We start from the raw sequence: 18,728 nt of genomic DNA, 5'->3' as shown, positions 1-18,728 counted from the left end.
GGTGCAGCTTAGCTCCCAGTCCAATTGCCATTGTTCAATCTTAGTTGCAGGGGGTGCAGCCCACTATCCCTTGGGGGAGTCGAACCGGCAACCTTGTGATTGAGAGCACGTGCTCCAACCAACTGAAGCCATCTGGCTGCCCAGGAGTTCAGTGGCAGCTCATTGTCTTCATTCTAATTGTGGAGGGCATAGCCAACTGGCCCATGTAGGAATCGAACTGGCAACCCTGTTGTTCAGAGCTCACGCTCTAACCAACTGAGCCACCCGTCCACCGGCCCCCTGAGCATGTTTATGTGGCTGACTTTTTCCTGCCTCCTGGTTGTACAGAGGAAGGTATCCAGCTCTCAGAGAGCAGGTGGGAGTCTCCCACAGTTCAACTAAATGGTTCTGGGACCAACTCTCAGCTCTACTGGGTTTTCCCTTAGGATACCCAGTGGTTCTCAAATGGGGGAGATTCTGCCCCTCTTCCCTAAGGGACATTTGACAATGTCTGGAGACATTTTTGGTTGTCACAACTGGGAGGGCAGTGGGGTGTGTGCTATTGGCATGTAGTGGTTTGAGCCCAAAAATGCTGTTAAACATTCTGCCATGCACAGAATGGCCCCCACCAAAGAGAATGACCCAGCCCCAAATGTCAAGAGTGCTGAGGATGAGAAACCCTGGTTTGTCTGATCCTAGCTGTCTCAGAGAAGCTTGGAGGGAGCAAGTCTGCAACATAGCCACATTCTAGAGAAACCCATATCCCTGAGAGGAGCCAGTTCTAGGCGGCCCACCCCCACATGTCCACAGACTCACCAAAAACGAGCAGAGGAAGATGAAGGAAACGAAGTAAAAATAAGCAAACTCATTGCCACACTCAGGAGTCAGGATGCCAGAGTTCTTATCACATGGCTTCCCGCTGAGACAGGAAAGCATGATGTTGTGCCAAGCCTCCCCTGTGGCACTCCTGAGGACAGAGAGGGGGCATCAGGGACCTGGGCATCCAGCCCTGGACACCAACGCCTCCCAGGGAGGCAGAGCATTAAAGGTAAGCACTTGGGCTCTGGAACTGGACCAGGATGGGTCTGAGTCCCAGGTAAGTCATCTCTTTCCTTTGGGAGCTCTGTGAGGGGATTCTCATCCTTGGCTGTGCATTAAAGCGAGGGGCGGGGGAGGATATTTTGAAAATGCTGATGCTAATACCTCACTCCCACAGACTTGGACTCAACTGGTTTGGGGCAGGGCCTGAGGACATAGGTGTGTTTAAACGATTCCTCCCTTTCAGGTGACTGTCATCTCTTCTACTTTCTCCCTAGGTAACTGCTCCAAGCACACTGGGCTCCTTCCTGCCCTCCAACGTGCTACCAGCCTTCTGCCTCAGGGCCTTTGCACTTGCTATACCCTCTGCCTGGACTGCCCTTCACCAGATATCCACTTGGCTCCCTCCCTTGCCTATTTCTCTCAAATATCACCCCCTTCTAGGGAGGCATGACCTCCCAGCCCTCCATTCCTTTTTTGTTGTTGCTAAATGAGAAAGAAACAAAAAACAAAAAACAAAACTTGTGCCAAAATACCCATAAAATTGATTGTTTTAAGCATTATAAGCATCTAATTTAATGATATTAAAGCACATTCACAATAACGAGTCACCATCATCACCATGATCCACCTCCAGAACCGTTTATCATCCCAAATTGAAAATTTGTACCCATTTAAACATTAACTCCCCATTCTCCTCTCCCCAGCCCCTGGCAATCTCTATTCCACTTTTATTTCTCTATGAGTTTGCCCATTGTAGGTACCTCAAATCAGTACAATCATACATTATTTGTTCTTTTGTGCCTTCATTTCCCTCTTAATCTTGAATTTTATCTCCTTCTAGTATCCTCTATAATTTGATTACTGATTGTCTTCCCCACAGGAATATAAGCTTCCTGAGGGCAGAAAGTGTTGTCTCTTTCTGCTTTGTTCCCACTACCTAGAGCAGTGCCTGGCACACAGTAGGTGCTCAAAAACCTCCCACAAATGAACAAAGGAACCCTAACATGCAGCCAGGATTAAGAATCAAGCCGCAGAGTTTATACGCCTGTTTCGTTTGTAAGATGTGGTTGCCAAGAATCCCCACCTAACGGGATGGTCAGGAGGATTCAAGGAGACAATGCCTGAAAACGCCTCCCAGGTTTGAGTCCCAGGACCTTCAGCAACTGCCCTGCGAGGGTCCGTGGATTCCTATTCCAAGCCTCAGGGGAACAGAAGGCAGAGGGCACCGCCCCCCCCCCGCCCCCACATACAGGAAAAGGACACGCCCTCACCGGAAGAGAAGAAAAGGACACGCCCCCATAAAACCGAAGGCTGAGGACACGCCTCCCCATCGTAAGAAAAAGCTGAGAGCACAAAGCCCCTCTCACCGGAAGAGGAGCATGAGGGCCTGGAAGAAGGTCCGGAAGTTGTTGTGCTCAGTGATTTGGAACTCATCTTCATCGCTGTCCTCATCCTCCACGTCGATGCCAATATTGCCAAACACCTGGGGAATTGGCGGGTGATGACCAGGGTGGCCGTGACCCTGAGTGGTGCCAGGGAAACCCCACTCAACCCCCATGGCTGTCTCTCTGAACTGGGCTCACCAGAGCCACCTCTGCCTAAGGCAGTGGCCCCTCTATGGGAACCTCTGGGAACATCAGGGGAACTGGCACTCACCTGCATCCCGATGATGGCATAGATGAAGAAAAGCATGGCAATCAGCAGGCAGACATAGGGTAGAGCCTGGTGGGAAGGAAGTTAGACAAGAGCCCTGCAGATCGATTCTCAGCAAGGAGCACTCTAGAGGCACTGACAGCCGGCATTCTAGATTCAGCTAGAGTTGGGGGGCGGGGGGTGCCTGCTTTTCTTCTAGCCCTGGGCTGGAGACAGGGGCAGTGGCTCACCTTGAACGACTGCACAAAGGTCCAGAGAAGAATTCGAATGGTGTAACCCTGACGAAGGAGTTTGATGAGCCGGGCCGCTCGGAAGAGGCGGAGGAAGCTCAGGTTGATGAAGTTATTCTGGGGAAACGGAGAAAGAGGGTGACCATTCACCCACTCCCAGGGGCTCAGAGCTGTCACCACTCACAGAGGCCCCTACATGAAGCCAACCAACAGGAAAAAGCAAGCCAGACCCCAAATAAGGAGGGAGAGGACAGAAAGCACTATTAATGCAATGGTGCTGAGGAAAAACCTTGAAAAACGAACCAAGTGGGGGACCGGGGTGGGGGAGGGGAGAGAAGGTGGGAAGGAGGAAAAGGCATCAACTCAAAAAGCATAAGCCCTCCCTGCCAGCCCCACCCACAATGGGGAAAAGGAAAGAAAAAGGAAGAGAAGGGAACGGGGTGGGGGTGGGGAAGAAATAACAAAAAAACAAGGAAAAGAAAATATATCCGAATCATCCAATCAGGAAAAAAATCGAGATGGTTTTTGTTTCTCCCAACAACCAAATGCACTGAGACGATAGGACACAAGCAGGTCAAGTTGCCGAATCCATCACACGTGTACGATGCACAAACACCAGGGCGGGTGGGGAGAGCCAGCACGCTCAGGCCTGGTGGACATGTGCGGGTTCCGAGGGCATGTTACACTCCAGGCCAGAAATGCATCTGTCGTGGGACTCACCGGGCACCCTGCCCTGCCCTGCCGAGCTGCCCACCCACTCCTGCCCGCCCTGACCTCACCCCACGGCCAAGAGGACTTGAGCCAATTGGAGAAGTGGAAGAGCATCTTTTCTTACCCCCTTGGCGAGCGGGCATGGGGAGGATGGGAGGGAGCTGGGGCTGTTCGGCTGTAGGGCGAGTCCTCGCTGCCCGCTGAGTCGGAGAAGATGCATTTGGGGCCCTTTTCCCCCCTCTCAGGGATGGCTTCTCAGCTTCTGGGGCTGGGTGGAGTAGCACGGGACCAGGCCTGCGGGAAGCAGGAAGTACGCAGCGCCCGTGGGTGGGTGAGCTCACCATCAGCCCAGGCCCACTGAGGGGCTGGTGCTGGGGGCGGGGAGGTGGGGCCATCCCTACCCCCAGGACCTCCCTGGGTGGCCCCTTCCTCAGCTCAAAGATCCCCTGTCTAGTCACTGCCTCTACCTCCTCCCACCCAAGCCAGAACCCTGGGGCCAGACAGCAGGGGGGTGGGGGAGGCGGCCAGCCGGAGATGGTGGGCCCAGGCTGCGGTCATTATTTGACTGTTCCGGGACTTGCCTGCTGGGGCCTCAGGAGGTGCTGGTGGGAGGTAAGCTGCTAGAAGTCATAAATGGACCGAATCTGGTTGATGAAGCTGTTTTATTGAGCAAGAGAAATTTTTTTTTTTTTTTTTTAAGGAGGGCGCAGCTCACAGTGGCCCATGTGGGGATCGAACTGGCAACCTCGGTGTTATCAGAACCACGCTCTAACCAACTGAACTAACTGGCAACCCCGAGAATTTTTAAAAATTAAAAAAGTTGCCAGTGTTTAAAAAAAATCACATTTTGCCCCCAAATCTGGCTTTCTGGCAACCCTGGACCTATTTCTGTCCTGGAAAGTTAGTTGGGGCTCAGATGCAGCTGCTTCCCTTGAAGCAGACCATGTGTCCTCCAGCTTGCCTAGGTCGCCATGTTCTAGAAATGGCACCTGCTTTCCCAGCTTACGGCGTGAGCTTGGACCCCAGAGGCATTTGAGTTTGAGAACCCAGCCTCAGGCAGACATGGAAACCCCTGCTGCTCAATTACCCAGTGGGTTGGAGGCAGAGGCCTTCACAGGACTCTGCTCTACGGCACTTGGAGGAGCCCTAAACACCCCACCCCCACCCCCAAATGGTACAGGGGTGACCATACAGGCTGCCCTGACAGTCATAGCACCCCTTTAGGTCTCAAAAGTTTGGACAATGAATTATATGGGCATCTTACTTGCTGGTTCCCGAGGGCTTCCCAGCTATCAGATCTGTATCTTCTGCTAGCTCTGGCCTGGGAGCTGAGAGCAGCGATGGGGGCTCAAGGAATTTCTGGGGCTGGCAAAATGCCTCTGGGTTTTCTGGTGAAGTTTAGGATACTTTCCGGGACACATCAGTTGGCCCTTAAGGCTCTAGGATGGGGGAGGGGGCTGGGAGAGCCTACCCTGACCCCGTTGGGCCTAATTGTTGTGACAATGTCCTAAGCGCCTTAAATAAGGCCCCACACCCAGTTGGGCTAAGAGAGAGTCACACTGTGTGCCCCACTGATCTGACTCCCAGCCCTGCCTGGCCACCCATCTCCATCAGGGGATGGGTCTGATGGCCCAGGTGTCCTCAGCCCCTTCCCATCCATCCCAGAGTACAAGCCATCCCTTCCTGGGGTGGGACATAACATGTGGACATGGCTCAGCATGCAGAGGCAGGCGGGCCCTGGAAGCAGCCTCAGGGGCTCAGGGAGGAGCGGGGGAGCCTGCCACCATGCGGGAGAAGCAAGGGTTTCGCAGGGAGATACGTGCAGACAGCATGCTGCCCTTCTTGGAGCCGAGGGAGAGGGGAGACACATGGGGAGGTGGGGGGTAGTGACGGGGGAGGGGAAGGCGCTAGTCTGCTCTCTTCCTGGGTCTGCATCAAGTCCTTCGAGTGCTCACAGAACTTCCGGTGAGTTCCCTTGTCCTAGCTTCCATCTTTCCATCCACAGCCTGCAAGGAGCAGCTGTTCTCTCCTTCAACCCTGCCTTGTGTATCCTGGTTCTGGACATGGGAACTAGCCACCCAAGGGCTCTGGAAACATCCTGCCACCTCCATCCCAGACCTCACAACCACCTGTCTGCTTGACTTTGTCCATGTCCTTAGAGGCCCCTCAAACCGGCCAGGCCCACCCCCATGCTCTTCCCCCAATCTGGCCCTCGCACGGTATTCCCTAACTCCACCTCCCCATTCCAGCCAGACTCAAGTCCCTACCCCAGACCCAACCCATTCCTGGGTCCTGGAGAGGGGCCTGCTCAGATGGCCAGTTCTTTGCTGGCTTCCTCTGTTCTCTGCCTCCTCCACGTCCCTCGCTGGGATTCCTGGTGCCCACCTCCAGCCCAGGCCCCTGCCAAACTGCTCTGGGTTCTGCAGCCACAGTGATCCTGTCTAATCTCACTTCTGATCATGCTTCCCCTGCTCCAAATCCTCCCAAGCTCCCACAACAAGGCCCCCAGAAGGCCTGTCCCTTTCTGCCCTCTTTATTTCTTATGAGTCAGCCTTCCTTTGCTTTATTCCAGCCACACCCCCTTACTTGCAGACTCCGACCCCTGCAAACTCCATCCTGCCAGTAGGCCTTTGCACGTGCTGTCCTGGGCTTCAAATGCTCCTTTCCCCTTCTCCACCTTGACACTGCTCATCCTTCAGCTTGCAGCACAGTTACAATTCCTAGTGAATTTGAAGGTTATTTGAACAATGCCTGCCTCTCCCACCTGACTGTTGGCCTTGGGGTGCCGGTGGGAGATAAGGCTAGAAGTCACAAATGTACCAAATCTGGTCGACTGTAGGTGAGGGGGGCAGTGGTGGTGTCTTCTTCTGCCCACCCCTCCATCTGTGGCACCAAATTGGGGCTCATTAAACGTTTGGTGGATGAGTGCATGTGTACCGCTAGGAGGTAAAGGATCCAGGTGCAAATGTGCCATTAGGGGTCGTTCAAAGGGGCTCAGGAGTGAGAGGCAAGTGGGATTTAACATGGGGGGTGTGCACAAATGTGCAAGATGCTGAGTCAGTGAGGAGAGAGAAAGATGGAGACAGTGTGTGCTGGGGTGGGCGTATGGGCGTGGCTGGATGTCAGAGAGGAGAGGGGAGAAAGGGGAGAGGAGAGAAGTGGAGCAAGAAAGAGGAGAGGGAATGTATGTGCAGTGACTGTGTGTGTGTGTGGGGGGGGCATATGTCGTGTGCACATCAGGACTTCAGGAGAGGGCCTCAGTTGGCCGCCCCCCTGGAAGCAGCCAGACCCGAGCCTTAGCTGTTCTGAGTCCCCCTTGTCTGAGGGTCTTTGTTTGCATGCTGCCTGTCCCTCAGACTTCCTCCATCAGACCTGGAGATTTGCGTCTCCGGTGGTTAAGCCCAAAGAGCTCGAGGGCTTGGAATGGCGAGGGACGGGAGGAGCTTTCCTGGGGCCCGGGCTCCATGGAGCTCAAGAAGGGACAGGAGAGACTGGAGGGTGGCTGAGGGCTCTGAGTGTCACATGTGTGTAAGCAATGGGGTAGGAGACCTGGCCTGCCGACTCGTCCTGGCAAACCCATCCTTTTCTCTGCAAAAGATGCAAACCAAGCCAAACAGAAAACCCCAATTCAGAACCCAGTAAAAATAACGAAAGAGAAGGGGAGTGGGGAGAGAAAGAGGGAGACTGAGATTCTGCAGGAACCGGGAAGGACGGGGTAGGGTGGGTCGGAGAGACAGACAGACGGGGGCAGGGGGTGTGTCAGGCATTCCTAGTCAGAAGCCCAGGGCGTGACGTGCAATGCTGATGCGAGAAGATGCGCGTTTCACAGTTAATGTAAGGCATTCAGACTTCAGAAAGAAGTAAGACCAACCGGATTCTAGATGCAGATGTTGAAGATGGAGGGGGAGCGGGCGGGCAGGGGCAGTTGGGGAGGCGTGTTCAGCGTTTTTTAGGTTGATTTGTAACCAGTGCCAAAAAACCAATGGGTTTCGGTTCCCGGGCGGGGAGTGGGGGTGGTGGTGGTGGGTTGGGAGGTAAGTCATTGGTGTATGAGCACACAGACCACGTCATGGATGGACAAATGGATTTCATAGTGCATTTTGATTGGATGAGTTTTTCAGACGGCGTTGTGCCAATATACAGTTTAAAGAGCAGGCATGAAAAGAGACAAGACAAGAAACACAGTCATTATCCATCGCACGCAGGGCAAACCCACATCACCCGAGCCACTTGGGGGCAGCAGCTGAGGCCCAGTGGGTCTCACGCCCTCTTCCCCACCCTGTTCCCAAACCCTGGGGACTTGCCCTCCTGAGGATCTGGTTCCTTCTGCCTCAGACCTAGTGGGCTTACCTGGGAGGCAGAAAGGGGTGGCTGGGGCTCCTTGTCCGGCAGGGCAGGCCAGGCCTCCCCCCACTCCAGGTTGGGAATTTATCATCCTTAAGAGGGTCCAAATACCCACCCTCTATCTTTTCCTCCAAATGATTCTAATTCAGAGCCGGGGGGGGGGGGGGGGCTGGCTAGCAAACTACCATCCCAGTACACTCCTGGTAATAATAGCAATAATAACCACCACCATTTGTGAACTATTTATTTCCTGGTAGGTTCTGTGCTAAGCACTTCACATAGATTGCTCTTTCTTGTTAAAAGTTGCCATCTCCCTCCCTAGAATGTCAGCCCTATGAGGGCGGGCATTCTTGCATATTTTGATTTGTTCGTTACTCTGTCTCCAGCACTAGTAACAATGCCTGGCACAGAGCAGGTGTTCAATGCATGCCCACTGAATACATGAATGAATGTGAGGCTTCCAAGGATCCGATGGGGTTGGTTATGAAGATTATCTCCATACACAGGATGAGAAGACGTAACACCACGGTCCAAGGTCAAACAGCTTGTAGGGAGGGCTGTTTGACTATTGCCAGAGTCCTGCTGTCCCTGAATTGGACCCTGTGCCCCATCTTCCTGGCCTCTCTTGCCTTGCAGCCAGAACAGGCTGTTGGGGTCCAGCTCTGTGGATCTCTTACTGGCAACTGGAGGTTTCAACCAACTTCCTCCACCTGCCCTAATGGGGTGGTGGTCCATTCCTTCCAACCTCTTGACTCAGAGGGACATTGGTTCAGGGCTGTCTTGAGCTCAGCTGGATATTTTGACTGCCAGCTAGAACTCAGTCCTCTTACAAACTTGGGACAAGATGAGGTCTAGGCTCTAGCTCTCTGCCAGGGGACAGAGGCCAGGTGGGGGCACCTAATAGGGACAGCCCCCATGTGCGCATGACCTCTCTAGAGGAAAGTGCCAGGGAGGGGATGGGTGGACGAGGGGACTTCTGGCTCACTGGAGCTGAAGGCAAACAGGTGTGGCCAGCATACCACTTGGGTGGGGGTGTTGGGGGGTGCATCGGAGAATGGCCCCCTCTTCTGCGTAGCTCCCTAGCCCTGCCAGTCTTCCCAGATGGAAGAGCGGGCCAACTGATCCCTTTCTGCTGGGGGCTCAGATGGGGACACCCCAGGAGATACCAATGTGTCCTCAGGAGTCACCAGGCCTGGCTGTGAGACCTTAGGCAGGTCTTTCCACTTCCCTGAGCCTTAGTTTCCTCACCTGTGAAATGGGGCAACACCCTCTTTTCGGGTGCCACCCCACCCAAATTTATTCTCTGCTCTTCTCTGCCTGTTCTGAGCATCCCCCTGGATCCCTGGCCCTCTGGCTCCCTTCTGGCTGGGCTTGGCCAATGGGAGATGCTGGCAGGGTAGAGAGGGCAGGAGGAGACAAAGGCTGGGGTATTTCTCCCATGATGTTCTCTTCCTGCTTTGGCCCTTGTCTCTTTTGGGGTTCTGTTCTTCCCTATCTATAGCTACCACGAGGCAGCCCCTCCCCAATTCAGCACAGGATCCCTCCCCACTTCCGCACCAGGGTAGGTCACAGCTCCCCACGGTGGCTGGGTGCTCGGTACCTTCCCTTCCCCTCTGAGCGGTCTTTGCTTTCTAATCCCTTCAGTTGAACCCTCTGAGGGAATGCTTTTATATACTGAGTACCCAACCTATACCATGAGCTAATCCACGTAAAATGCTTGGCACAGTGCCTGGTATACAACGAGTATGCCATTCTCGTCAGTCATCATTATTTTTATTGCTGTTATTACGAGGTGGATACCATGCCCCGGCTTTGGCTCTGACATACTCTGCCCTTTTGTTCTCCCCTGTGGGGAGCTCCTACCCTACCCCCAATCACCCGAGGGCTCTGAAGCCTGGGCCTACTGGCCAATGGCCAAGGAGTGGGTCGTGGACAGGAGCTCTGGGGCTCCGAGTCTTCCAGACAAGGCAGAAGGACAATGCGGCCTGTGGGGCCACTGCAGACAGATCCAGAGACCCCCGTGCTGGGAACCCCAGGGTTGAAAGAGAAGGGTGGATATCCTGGGGACCCTCCTAAGGCGCTGGGAATGGTGTCCCCTTGTTGGCCCAAGGGCCGTGGCTCCCTCCTGCCCATAAACCAGAAGATGGTTAGTTTCGGCAGAATGGACTTGAAGCTGGTTCCCCCTGGAACCCCAACACTGGAGTTTGAGGTGGGGCTCAGCCTAGGATCCTTCAAGAGTCTCAGTTCTCTCAATGCACTCAGCCATATGGTTTATTCATAAACCAACAGCCACGACGCAGGGCGTTTGCGCTACAGTTCTGGTTCTATGGCCATGGCTTTGGGCACCCCCATCTTCCTGAAGCATTCTCCTGAGGGACCACCCTCACCCCTGGGGGCCCTGCTTTTTCCCTCTCTGCTAAAGGCCAAGCGCTGGCCCAAGCCAGATGTGGCTGTTGGGACCTGTTGCTTCTGGATGATACCCCTACCCCCCGCCCGGCCAGGAGCTGCCCAGAGAGAAGCCAGCGGGAAGCTTACCCCAAACTCAGTCACGAGGATGTCGGTGATGCTGCCCAGAACTGTCACAAAGTCGAAGATGTTCCAGGCATCGCGGAAATAATTCTAGAATGGGAATCCACAAGACAGAGATGCCAACACAGGGCTCCGTGCCCGGTCCCCATGGCTGGCCCGGGGCACAGCTGCTGATCAGCCCGAGTGCCTGGGACAGTCTTGGTCATTTCAATAGCAAAATGCTGCTGGATGGGCTGTTCTGAGGGCCCCCTCCCTGGGACCCCAGGCCTGCTCTTGCCTCATCGGGCTGCAGAGGGGTCCTCCAGGTCCCTCTTCAGCTCTGCTGGGGAAAAGACCCTTGCAAGGAAGGATTATCACCCATTTTACATGAGGTGATAAGCTCAGCGAGTGAAGCCACTCACCTGCCTGGTAGGTGAGCAGCATGGAGGTGAAAGGTCAGGATTTGAACTCAGGCCCGGTGAGTCCAGAATCTATGCTCAGGGCCCCACTGAATCAGGACTGTGGTCATAGCACACTCTCGAAGAGAGCAGCCCCTGGGTTCACATGCCAGCTCTGCTAACGTCCAGTTGTGCTGCTGTGGACCAGTGACTTAACCTCTCTAGGCCTCCACTTCCTAATCTGGAGAAGGGGGACGGTACAAGGGTGCAGAGGCCCCTGGGCACATGCCAGGCTGCTCATCCTGGCCCCTCGTAGTTAGATGGGGCCATGTGTCTAGTTCCAGCCAATGGGCTGTGAGCAGAGGCAATGTGAGGCACTTCCTGGCCAAAGCGGGACTCGTCAGGACTCTCTTAACCCTGGTGACCTGAAATGTTCGACATGAGCCTGAATCCCTGAGTGACTACAAGCAAAGAGTCTTTCTGCTGAGTGTCAACAAGACCTTTGTTGATTGAAGGGACTGAGATGTGGGAGTTATTTGTTACCACAGCTTAACTTGATCTGTCCTGACTGGCCAGGTGGTGGCTCAACTGGGACACACAGGTACAGCGCACTGTTGTTAAATACTGCAATACTGCACATGGTTTGAGCCCACACTGAGCAGTAGCCCTGCTTGGATCTAAGGGTCTGGCTCCAACAGACAGCTTCCCCGCCCAAGGCTCAGTGGGACCGTCTTTCCAGTATCCTTACAAAACAGAGACCAGGTCAGGGCTCAGGCCCCATTCTGGATGCTCAGCTCCTCCCCTGAGCATGTGACCCTGCGGCAGACCCTCTGTCTCACCGAGAAGGACTCAGACTTTGGAGCTCTACTTGCCAGGTTGAAATTCTTTCAGTTTGTATGAGTTAAACATCCTTAGAGTTGGACTGTGTAGGCCTTGGCGTCCTCTTCTGGAAGATCGGAGTATAACAGCAATCACATAATGAATGTGGTATACAGTAGGTGTGCAATAGATGGAAGTTGGTGTCTTACAATTGTCTAAAAGCAATACTTTTGGTATTTTAGAAGGTGCTGCTGGGGCCCTGTCCATATCCCCTCATATTTTGACTGCACACCTTTGTTACTCTACCCAGGGGCTTTCTTGGACTGCATATTTACTGGGGAATTAACAGCTCCCCTGGGAGCAGCCCCTGACTATGGCTGATGGGCATTAAAGGATAAATACCTCAGCTCCCTCCCCTGTGGGTGGGGTGATGAGGATGTATGTGCTCTCTGCTGCCGCCCGGAGGTCCCCAGCAGAACTGCGCCCAGTTGCCCACAGTGGGAAATGCTTGTTAGTGTTACTTGTACCTTGTACTGGCTACCTTCCTGCCCCTGCCTCCCTCCCCATCTTCCCTACAGTGTTTCCTGGGGTCACCTCTCAGATAAATTCCTCAGATAAATTCAATCCTTTTCTCAGGCTCTGCTTCTGGGGGAGCCCAAACGAAGACAACCTCCTAGGTGTCTGGTCACAGGCCTCAAACCCCTGGACGAGAAGGCTCCCCTCAATGGCCTAAATTCCACGTGGGGAACTTGGAGCTTCATCAAAAACTGAAGGGGGAAGCTCTGTGCAGGTCCCTGCGGGATTCCCAGGGGCAGGAGAGATAAAGTCCCAGCCCCCGGTAGAAAATCACTTCACCACCAGAAATTTCACTTCACCTGGGAATGAAAATTTGCCCAACACGGTTGCATTGGGCAGGAACAAAGAGGCCAAGCGCCTCGCTTTTGACCATACAACTAGAAAGGGGCTGAGGCAAGATTCGCACCCATGTATGGGTGCCAGAGCCCAAGCTCTTCCCCATATACATTCTGTGACCTGTCCTGGCAGCCTCCCCAGGCCTGGAATGCTGAGTTGGTGCCACTGTCCTGGCTGCAGCGTGCCTCCCCTGCCTGGCTGGTGCTCAGTGCAGGGCCTGACAGCCTGGGCTGTACCTTGGACTCCCCTGGGGGTATTCAATAAAAATACAAATTCAGGGGACCAAGTACAGGGGAAAAGTACAAATTCTGACCAAGTGAATCAGAACCTCCAAGGAGGTCTGGGCATGATTCAGTTTTAAGAAATCTCCCCAAGTACTTCTGATACATAGCAGAGCTGGGAGCCACTGCTTTGGAGGAGAAAGAGTAATGAGCTTTGTTGTAACCCTTCCTAGCATTTACTGAGCACTCACTGTATCCACACTTCACCCTCAGTCTCCAGACACACACTATTTGCGTTTAGGGTTTGCAAGAGCCCTTCTGAGAGAGAGGCAGAGGATGGGCCCTTCTTGTGATGGAGAGAGAGGTGAGGTGACAGAGACTGGATGCGATCTGAATTGAAGTCTCTCTGATGCTAAAGCTGATGATCTTTACCACCTTTGAAAGCCAAGGTTAGAACCTAGGCTCCAACCCCCCGAGTCCCTGGCTGAGACCCTGCACTGTAGGTCAGAGAAACAGACTAAGTGGATGGTCAGAGGGAAGACACCCTGTTTCAAGTCTCACCTCAGCCATTCACTGGGGACCTTCCTGAAGTCACTCCAAGTCACAAGCCATTAAGCTCAGACCTTCACTTTTTTTTTCATTTGGTACTATCTGGGAAGACCTTCTGAGAGTAAGCTTTGTAAATGCATAAAATAAAATGCAAGGATAATAAATAAAATGCGTAAAATAAAATAAATAAAATTGCAAGGACACCTGTTAGATTGAAATATGATCAAAGTATTCTTTTTTTTTGAGGGCACAGCTCACAGTGGCCCATGTGGGGATGGAACCAGCAATCCTGCTGCTATCAGCACCCCGCTCTAACCAATTGAGTTAACCGGCCACTCCCAAAGTATTTTTTTTAAGTGGTGATCAAATGATGAACGCACTTCTTCAGGTACATATTCAATCAGTTCTAGCTGTAGGTTTAATAACCACCAGCATTTGGAAGCAACGATGAGTGCAAAGTAAATTTGGAGAGGTATCTACAACGTCTGTAACACACTAAGAAAATACCTGATTTTTATCGATGACACAGATTGTATTGGTAATATTGCAGAAGCTTTTTGTTTGCCTTCAAGATGGAAGGAAATGCTAAAGTCCAGTTAGCGCTTGGTGAAAAACAGACATGCAATTTTTTCACATTTAATTGTACAGAGCCTTCCACCCCCCCCACAGATCTTTGGGGATCAGGGGGCCTCAGGTTAAGACCATGTGCATTAGTGGAAGGTGACATCAAGGGAGTGGCTCATGAGCTGCATTAAAAAAAAAAAAAAGGAAATGGAATCGAGTAGAATAGACAATCGCGTGCCGGGTACGCTTAAGGGTCAATACTGACTTTGTGAAAATTTCATTTGGTTGTCTATATGCACATCTGTGTGCTGGGCTCCACTGTAAAATGTATTTCTCACTGTGGGTTGTGGTTAGAACAGTTTGAATGCCATGGACTTGGCCTGCCTGGATCTCAGTTTCCTTATCTCTAAAACGGATGCCAGTTACTCCCACGCATTGGGTCATTTTGAGGAACGAGTGAATAAGTACATGCCTTGCACACAGTAACCGTTAATACGTGCCGGGTATCATTGGTATTGCTTAGCAAGCATAAGCCTGAGTAGAATCTGTGGGTGTTGGAGGGATGCTCACGCCACCACTGAGATTGAGGGGCTTAGGGACAGGTTGGGAGAAGACCACCGCCCAACACCCAGTACTTCTCTGCGCTTCCTCCCAACCCATAGCTCTCGCCCCTAAGGCTGTACTTACCAGTATCCCAAAAGCCATGACTTTCAGCAGACATTCCAGAGAGAAGAGGGAGGTGAAGACAATGTTGAATACCCTCAGAGCATTTTCATAAGCAAGCGAGGCCCCATAGAACTAGAGTAGGAAGGAGGAAGGGGGGTGGTGTCAGTGGATGGCAGGGACGGAGGAGGTGGCTTTGTGGCTGTCCTATTCTGGAGCAGGCAGGACTCACACTTGGTGTCCCTGTTGACTCCTAGGGAGCTGACCTGGGCTCCCGGCAAGCTCTTTACATCAAAACAAGGACTCCTTTCTTAAATCCTGTCTGAGCATCTCAGATCCTGGACAGCATGGCTGGATGGGGCTCGTGGGGCTGGCTACAGCATCCTCTCTGCAGTACTTCCTTTGGGTTTCCAGACCTCTTTCTTTTCATTCCTACTCCCAGGAGGCCACTCCCCAGACCAAGATTTACAACATTTCCAGCAACTCAAAGACGTTCCCTCCACCTATTCCAGTCCATCACCTGCTGCAAGGTAACCACTATTCTGACTTATTATAAAATATTCTTGCCCAAACTATTTTACCAGACTCAAACCTTTAACCTCACTACCAGGTTATAGGAAATAGGGCAGATGGAGGAAGAAGTTACAGGACCCCAAGGAAACCAACGTACCCTGAACTGAAACTGTTTTCATTCAGCTCGTCTGGTGTCCTCCAAAAGTCAAGAGTGTGAAAAAAGAAAAAAAGGTATGGATGCGGAGGACAGAGATTTAAAAGATAAAAACTGGAGGCCATGTGTAGCCATCTAGATCTTGGCTCAGAAAACAACGTACTATAAAAGATATTTTGGAGACAATTCAATATGGATCTTAGAGAATTATTACTCATCTTGACAAGCATAAAAATAGGTAGGAAAATGTTCTTCTTTTTAAGAAATGCATATGGAAAAATTTAAGGGCGAACTAGTGTGGTGTCTATCATTTAAAATACTTTAAAAAACATAGATGAAGTGTCCACAATAGGCAAATCCAGAGAGACAGGAAGCAGATTGGTGGTTTCCAGGGGCTGGGGGAAGGAGGATGGGGAGTGACTGCTCATGGAGGCAGAACTTCCTTTTGGGGTGATGGAAATGTTTTGGAAGTAGACAGAGGTGATGGCTGTACAACATGGTGAGTGTACTAACTGCCACTGAATTGTACACTTGGAAATGGTATATTTTATGTTATGTGAATTTTACCTCGATAAAAAATATGAGAAAAAAGATAGACGAAGGGAACCTAGCAAAGTGTTTCAGATGGGTAACTTTGGGTGATGACGACTGGGTGTTCATGAGAGCCTGAATACTCGGGGTGTGGTCCAGGGATGCTGGTTGGAAATGCAGAGTCCCAGGCCCGCCCTGGACCTGCTGAACCAGCATCTGAATTTAACAAGACGCCCAGATAGTCCGTGAGCACCTTACAGTGTGAGAAGCACAGCACTCTACTATCTGTCTTTCTTCTGTTTGTTTGAAACTGTTCAGCATCATAAGGAAAAGATAAAAGAATTTGCTTATTTGCTTATGAGAAGAGTTTTTGAGCAAAAATAGGCACTGCTTTTTTGCCAATTCAAAAATTTGCAGCTAAATTTATTGAGTGCTTTTGAAGTGTCGAGAAACGTGCTAACGTCTGCATGAACTTTCTCATTCAATCCTCTTCCCCACCAGGGCAGTGGAAGGTGCTATTATTAACATTCCCACTTTATTGACAGGGAAACTGAGGCCCTGAAAAGTCATGGGTCACTGTGCAAGGTGAAACAATGAGTTAAATGGCAGAGCTGGACTTGCATCCAGGCTTTTGGTCTCCAAAGCACAGGGTGAAAGAAAGGTTGTGACTTTTCACTCTCAAGAGGTTCTGTCACCCTGAGGGTGTCAAGGTCCTTACCTGCCCCTTCTTCCTCATTTCAGTCATCAAACATTTATCAAGGGCTTCGTTTCCTCTGAGCCAGGTCCTTGCCAAACCCCAGGAATTCAGGGGTGACTAAGACTTGTCTGGCTCAGAGCTCACAGGCTGGTGGGGGAGGCTGTCGGGCAACCCACACTGTTACTAGGGCATGGGAGGTAACTGTAGGATGCTTACAAAGATGGGCACCTGGTACTGTCCTGGGAGATCAGGGAAGGCTTCCTGGAGGGAGAGCTGTGCAGGTGATGCTGGAAGGAGCTGGCCAGGCAGAGTGGTGGGAATTGTGTGTCACGCAGGGTGAACAGCTGGAGCAAAGACTGGGTGGTGACATAGTGTGGTCTGTCCGGGAAGACTCCCAGCAGATGGTTCCATTTTGCTGGGGGAGGGCAGTTGTGAGGGGCAGGGACGTGGCAGGGGTGCAGCAAGGCTGGGGGCTCACCTTCATCATGAGCACAATGGTATTGAGCGCGATCATGGCCATGATGGTGTACTCGAAAGGCGGCGACACCACGAACTGCCACATGCGATACTGGAAGCTCTGCTTGTTCTGGGGCATGTGTCGGGTCAGAGGTTTGGCGCTGATGGCGAAGTCGATGCAGGCCCTCTGTGGGAGACAGGCCAGTGGTGTGAGGGCCAGAGGAGGATAGTGCCGGATAGTGAGCATCCTCCCTCTAGCTCGGCACATCTGTTTGCATTTCTGCTTCCCCCAGCCAGGATTCCTGGACTTTCCTCACCAGGATGGAATTCTTCTCCCAACAGCTATGGCTCCTTGAGAAGTCATCGTCTGCCAGAACTTGCGCTGACATGTCTCCCATTATCTCATGGAATCCCCTTAGCAAACATGGGAAGTGGGTACTATCGACGGCCCCACTTTGCAGATGAGAAAAAGAGGCTCAGAGAAATTAAGCCACTTCTCTGAGGTGGCCAAGTGGGCCAAAGCCGAATTTAAACCAAAGTTTGACTTTGAAGCCTAACCATTCTTTCCTACTGATCACTTTGCTTCTCCTTCTCTTTCTCTTGGAGGGAGGGAAAGAGGGAGGAATCATGATTATGATTGTCTCAGGGGCCAACAGAGTAGAGGAAGGACACATGCTAGGTTCTCCACCTAGCGTGGATGAAGCTAGAAGGACAAAGTACCATTCTACATGCTCTGGTGCACTGGATTTTCATTCATAAATATTCACTATGCCTCTTTGGGGGATATTCTACTTCCCCACCCCATTGACATCACACATGGATGTGTGACTTGCTCTGGTTAGTGATATGTGAGCAGTTGTGACCTGTGTCACTTCTGGGCACAAGCCTCAAGAGTTGAACCATGCTTTGACATATGTACTCTCTTTTTTAACTTTAGTGTCTCAGAGGGAACCAGGATCATGATGACGTGGGCAGAACCACTTAGGCATGCCAGGAGAGCAGGAAATCATCCTCTTTGTGGCTACCTAGCATTGAGATCCTGGGGCTTTTGCTACTGCAGCATAACCTAGAACCTAATCTAAACTGACTGATACATACACCTTCTGTCTGATGTATTTTCCTCTGGAAATCAGCCCTGTAGACTGGATTCTGCTTGGACAATGCTGCTGTTCCCTCCCCACATATCTCCAGAAGCTGGTTTCTTTGAGTGTGTGTGTGGGGGAAGTCGGGCTGGAGGGTGTCTGTTTTTAAATAGGGTTGCAACCAGGAAGTGGCACCTCATTTTTCTCCAGGCTGTATTCCTCCATCATCTTGTCCCCCTGCTCCTGGAAGGTGATGATGATCAAGGCCACAAAAATATTGACGAAGAAGAAGGGGAACACGACAAAGTAGACGACATAGAAGATGGACATCTCCATGCGGTACCCAGGGCTGGGACCCTGATTCTCGAAGGTGGCATCCACTGAGTGCTTTAGGACCCTGTGAGGACAGGGGTGGGGAGAGGGGGCAAGTGGGACAGGGGAACAGGAATAGAGGGAAATAGTAAGAGGAAATGGACAAGAAATGAAAGTAATCACCGTTTTCTGACTTCAGGTACCGTGGTTACTTTATGAAGCCTTAAGGCTTCCCACCTCCTTGTCTGTGGGGAATGTTGACAACAATGTCGGTTACTGTTACCGCCTGTATTGAGAACCTGTTATGTGCTAGAAATGATGTTCAATGTTTTATTTTCTCAGCAACTCTCTCAGAGAGGTTCTTACAGGCTCCATTTTGCACACAAGGAAA

General features: G+C 51.8%; 1 protein-coding gene across 13 annotated transcripts in view; it reads right to left on the bottom strand.

Moving 5' to 3' along the window:
* Positions 1 to 18,728, bottom strand: part of CACNA1A (calcium voltage-gated channel subunit alpha1 A) — a 285,808-nt gene that overhangs the window by 21,396 nt on the left and 245,684 nt on the right. For 9 of the 13 annotated variants that reach the window (XM_033133775.1, XM_033133773.1, XM_033133764.1 and 6 more), the window contains 9 exons: positions 18,221 to 18,422; positions 16,966 to 17,130; positions 14,617 to 14,727; positions 10,494 to 10,577; positions 7,486 to 7,491; positions 2,904 to 3,020; positions 2,677 to 2,742; positions 2,388 to 2,503; positions 796 to 946 (listed from right to left, as the gene is read on the bottom strand). In XM_033133775.1, the coding sequence (XP_032989666.1) occupies positions 796 to 946; positions 2,388 to 2,503; positions 2,677 to 2,742; positions 2,904 to 3,020; positions 7,486 to 7,491; positions 10,494 to 10,577; positions 14,617 to 14,727; positions 16,966 to 17,130; positions 18,221 to 18,422 (1,018 nt within the window). The remainder of the gene's footprint in view (positions 1 to 795; positions 947 to 2,387; positions 2,504 to 2,676; positions 2,743 to 2,903; positions 3,021 to 7,485; positions 7,492 to 10,493; positions 10,578 to 14,616; positions 14,728 to 16,965; positions 17,131 to 18,220; positions 18,423 to 18,728) is intronic. The other 4 variants (XM_033133768.1, XM_033133770.1, XM_033133771.1 and 1 more) reach the window with 1 other exon arrangement.

Source organism: Rhinolophus ferrumequinum, chromosome 18 (assembly GCF_004115265.2).
Source record: "Rhinolophus ferrumequinum isolate MPI-CBG mRhiFer1 chromosome 18, mRhiFer1_v1.p, whole genome shotgun sequence".
NCBI lineage: Eukaryota > Metazoa > Chordata > Mammalia > Chiroptera > Rhinolophidae > Rhinolophus > Rhinolophus ferrumequinum.
The sequence above is the reverse complement of the archived record's forward strand: the minus strand, read 5'-3'. Positions and strand labels throughout refer to the sequence as shown.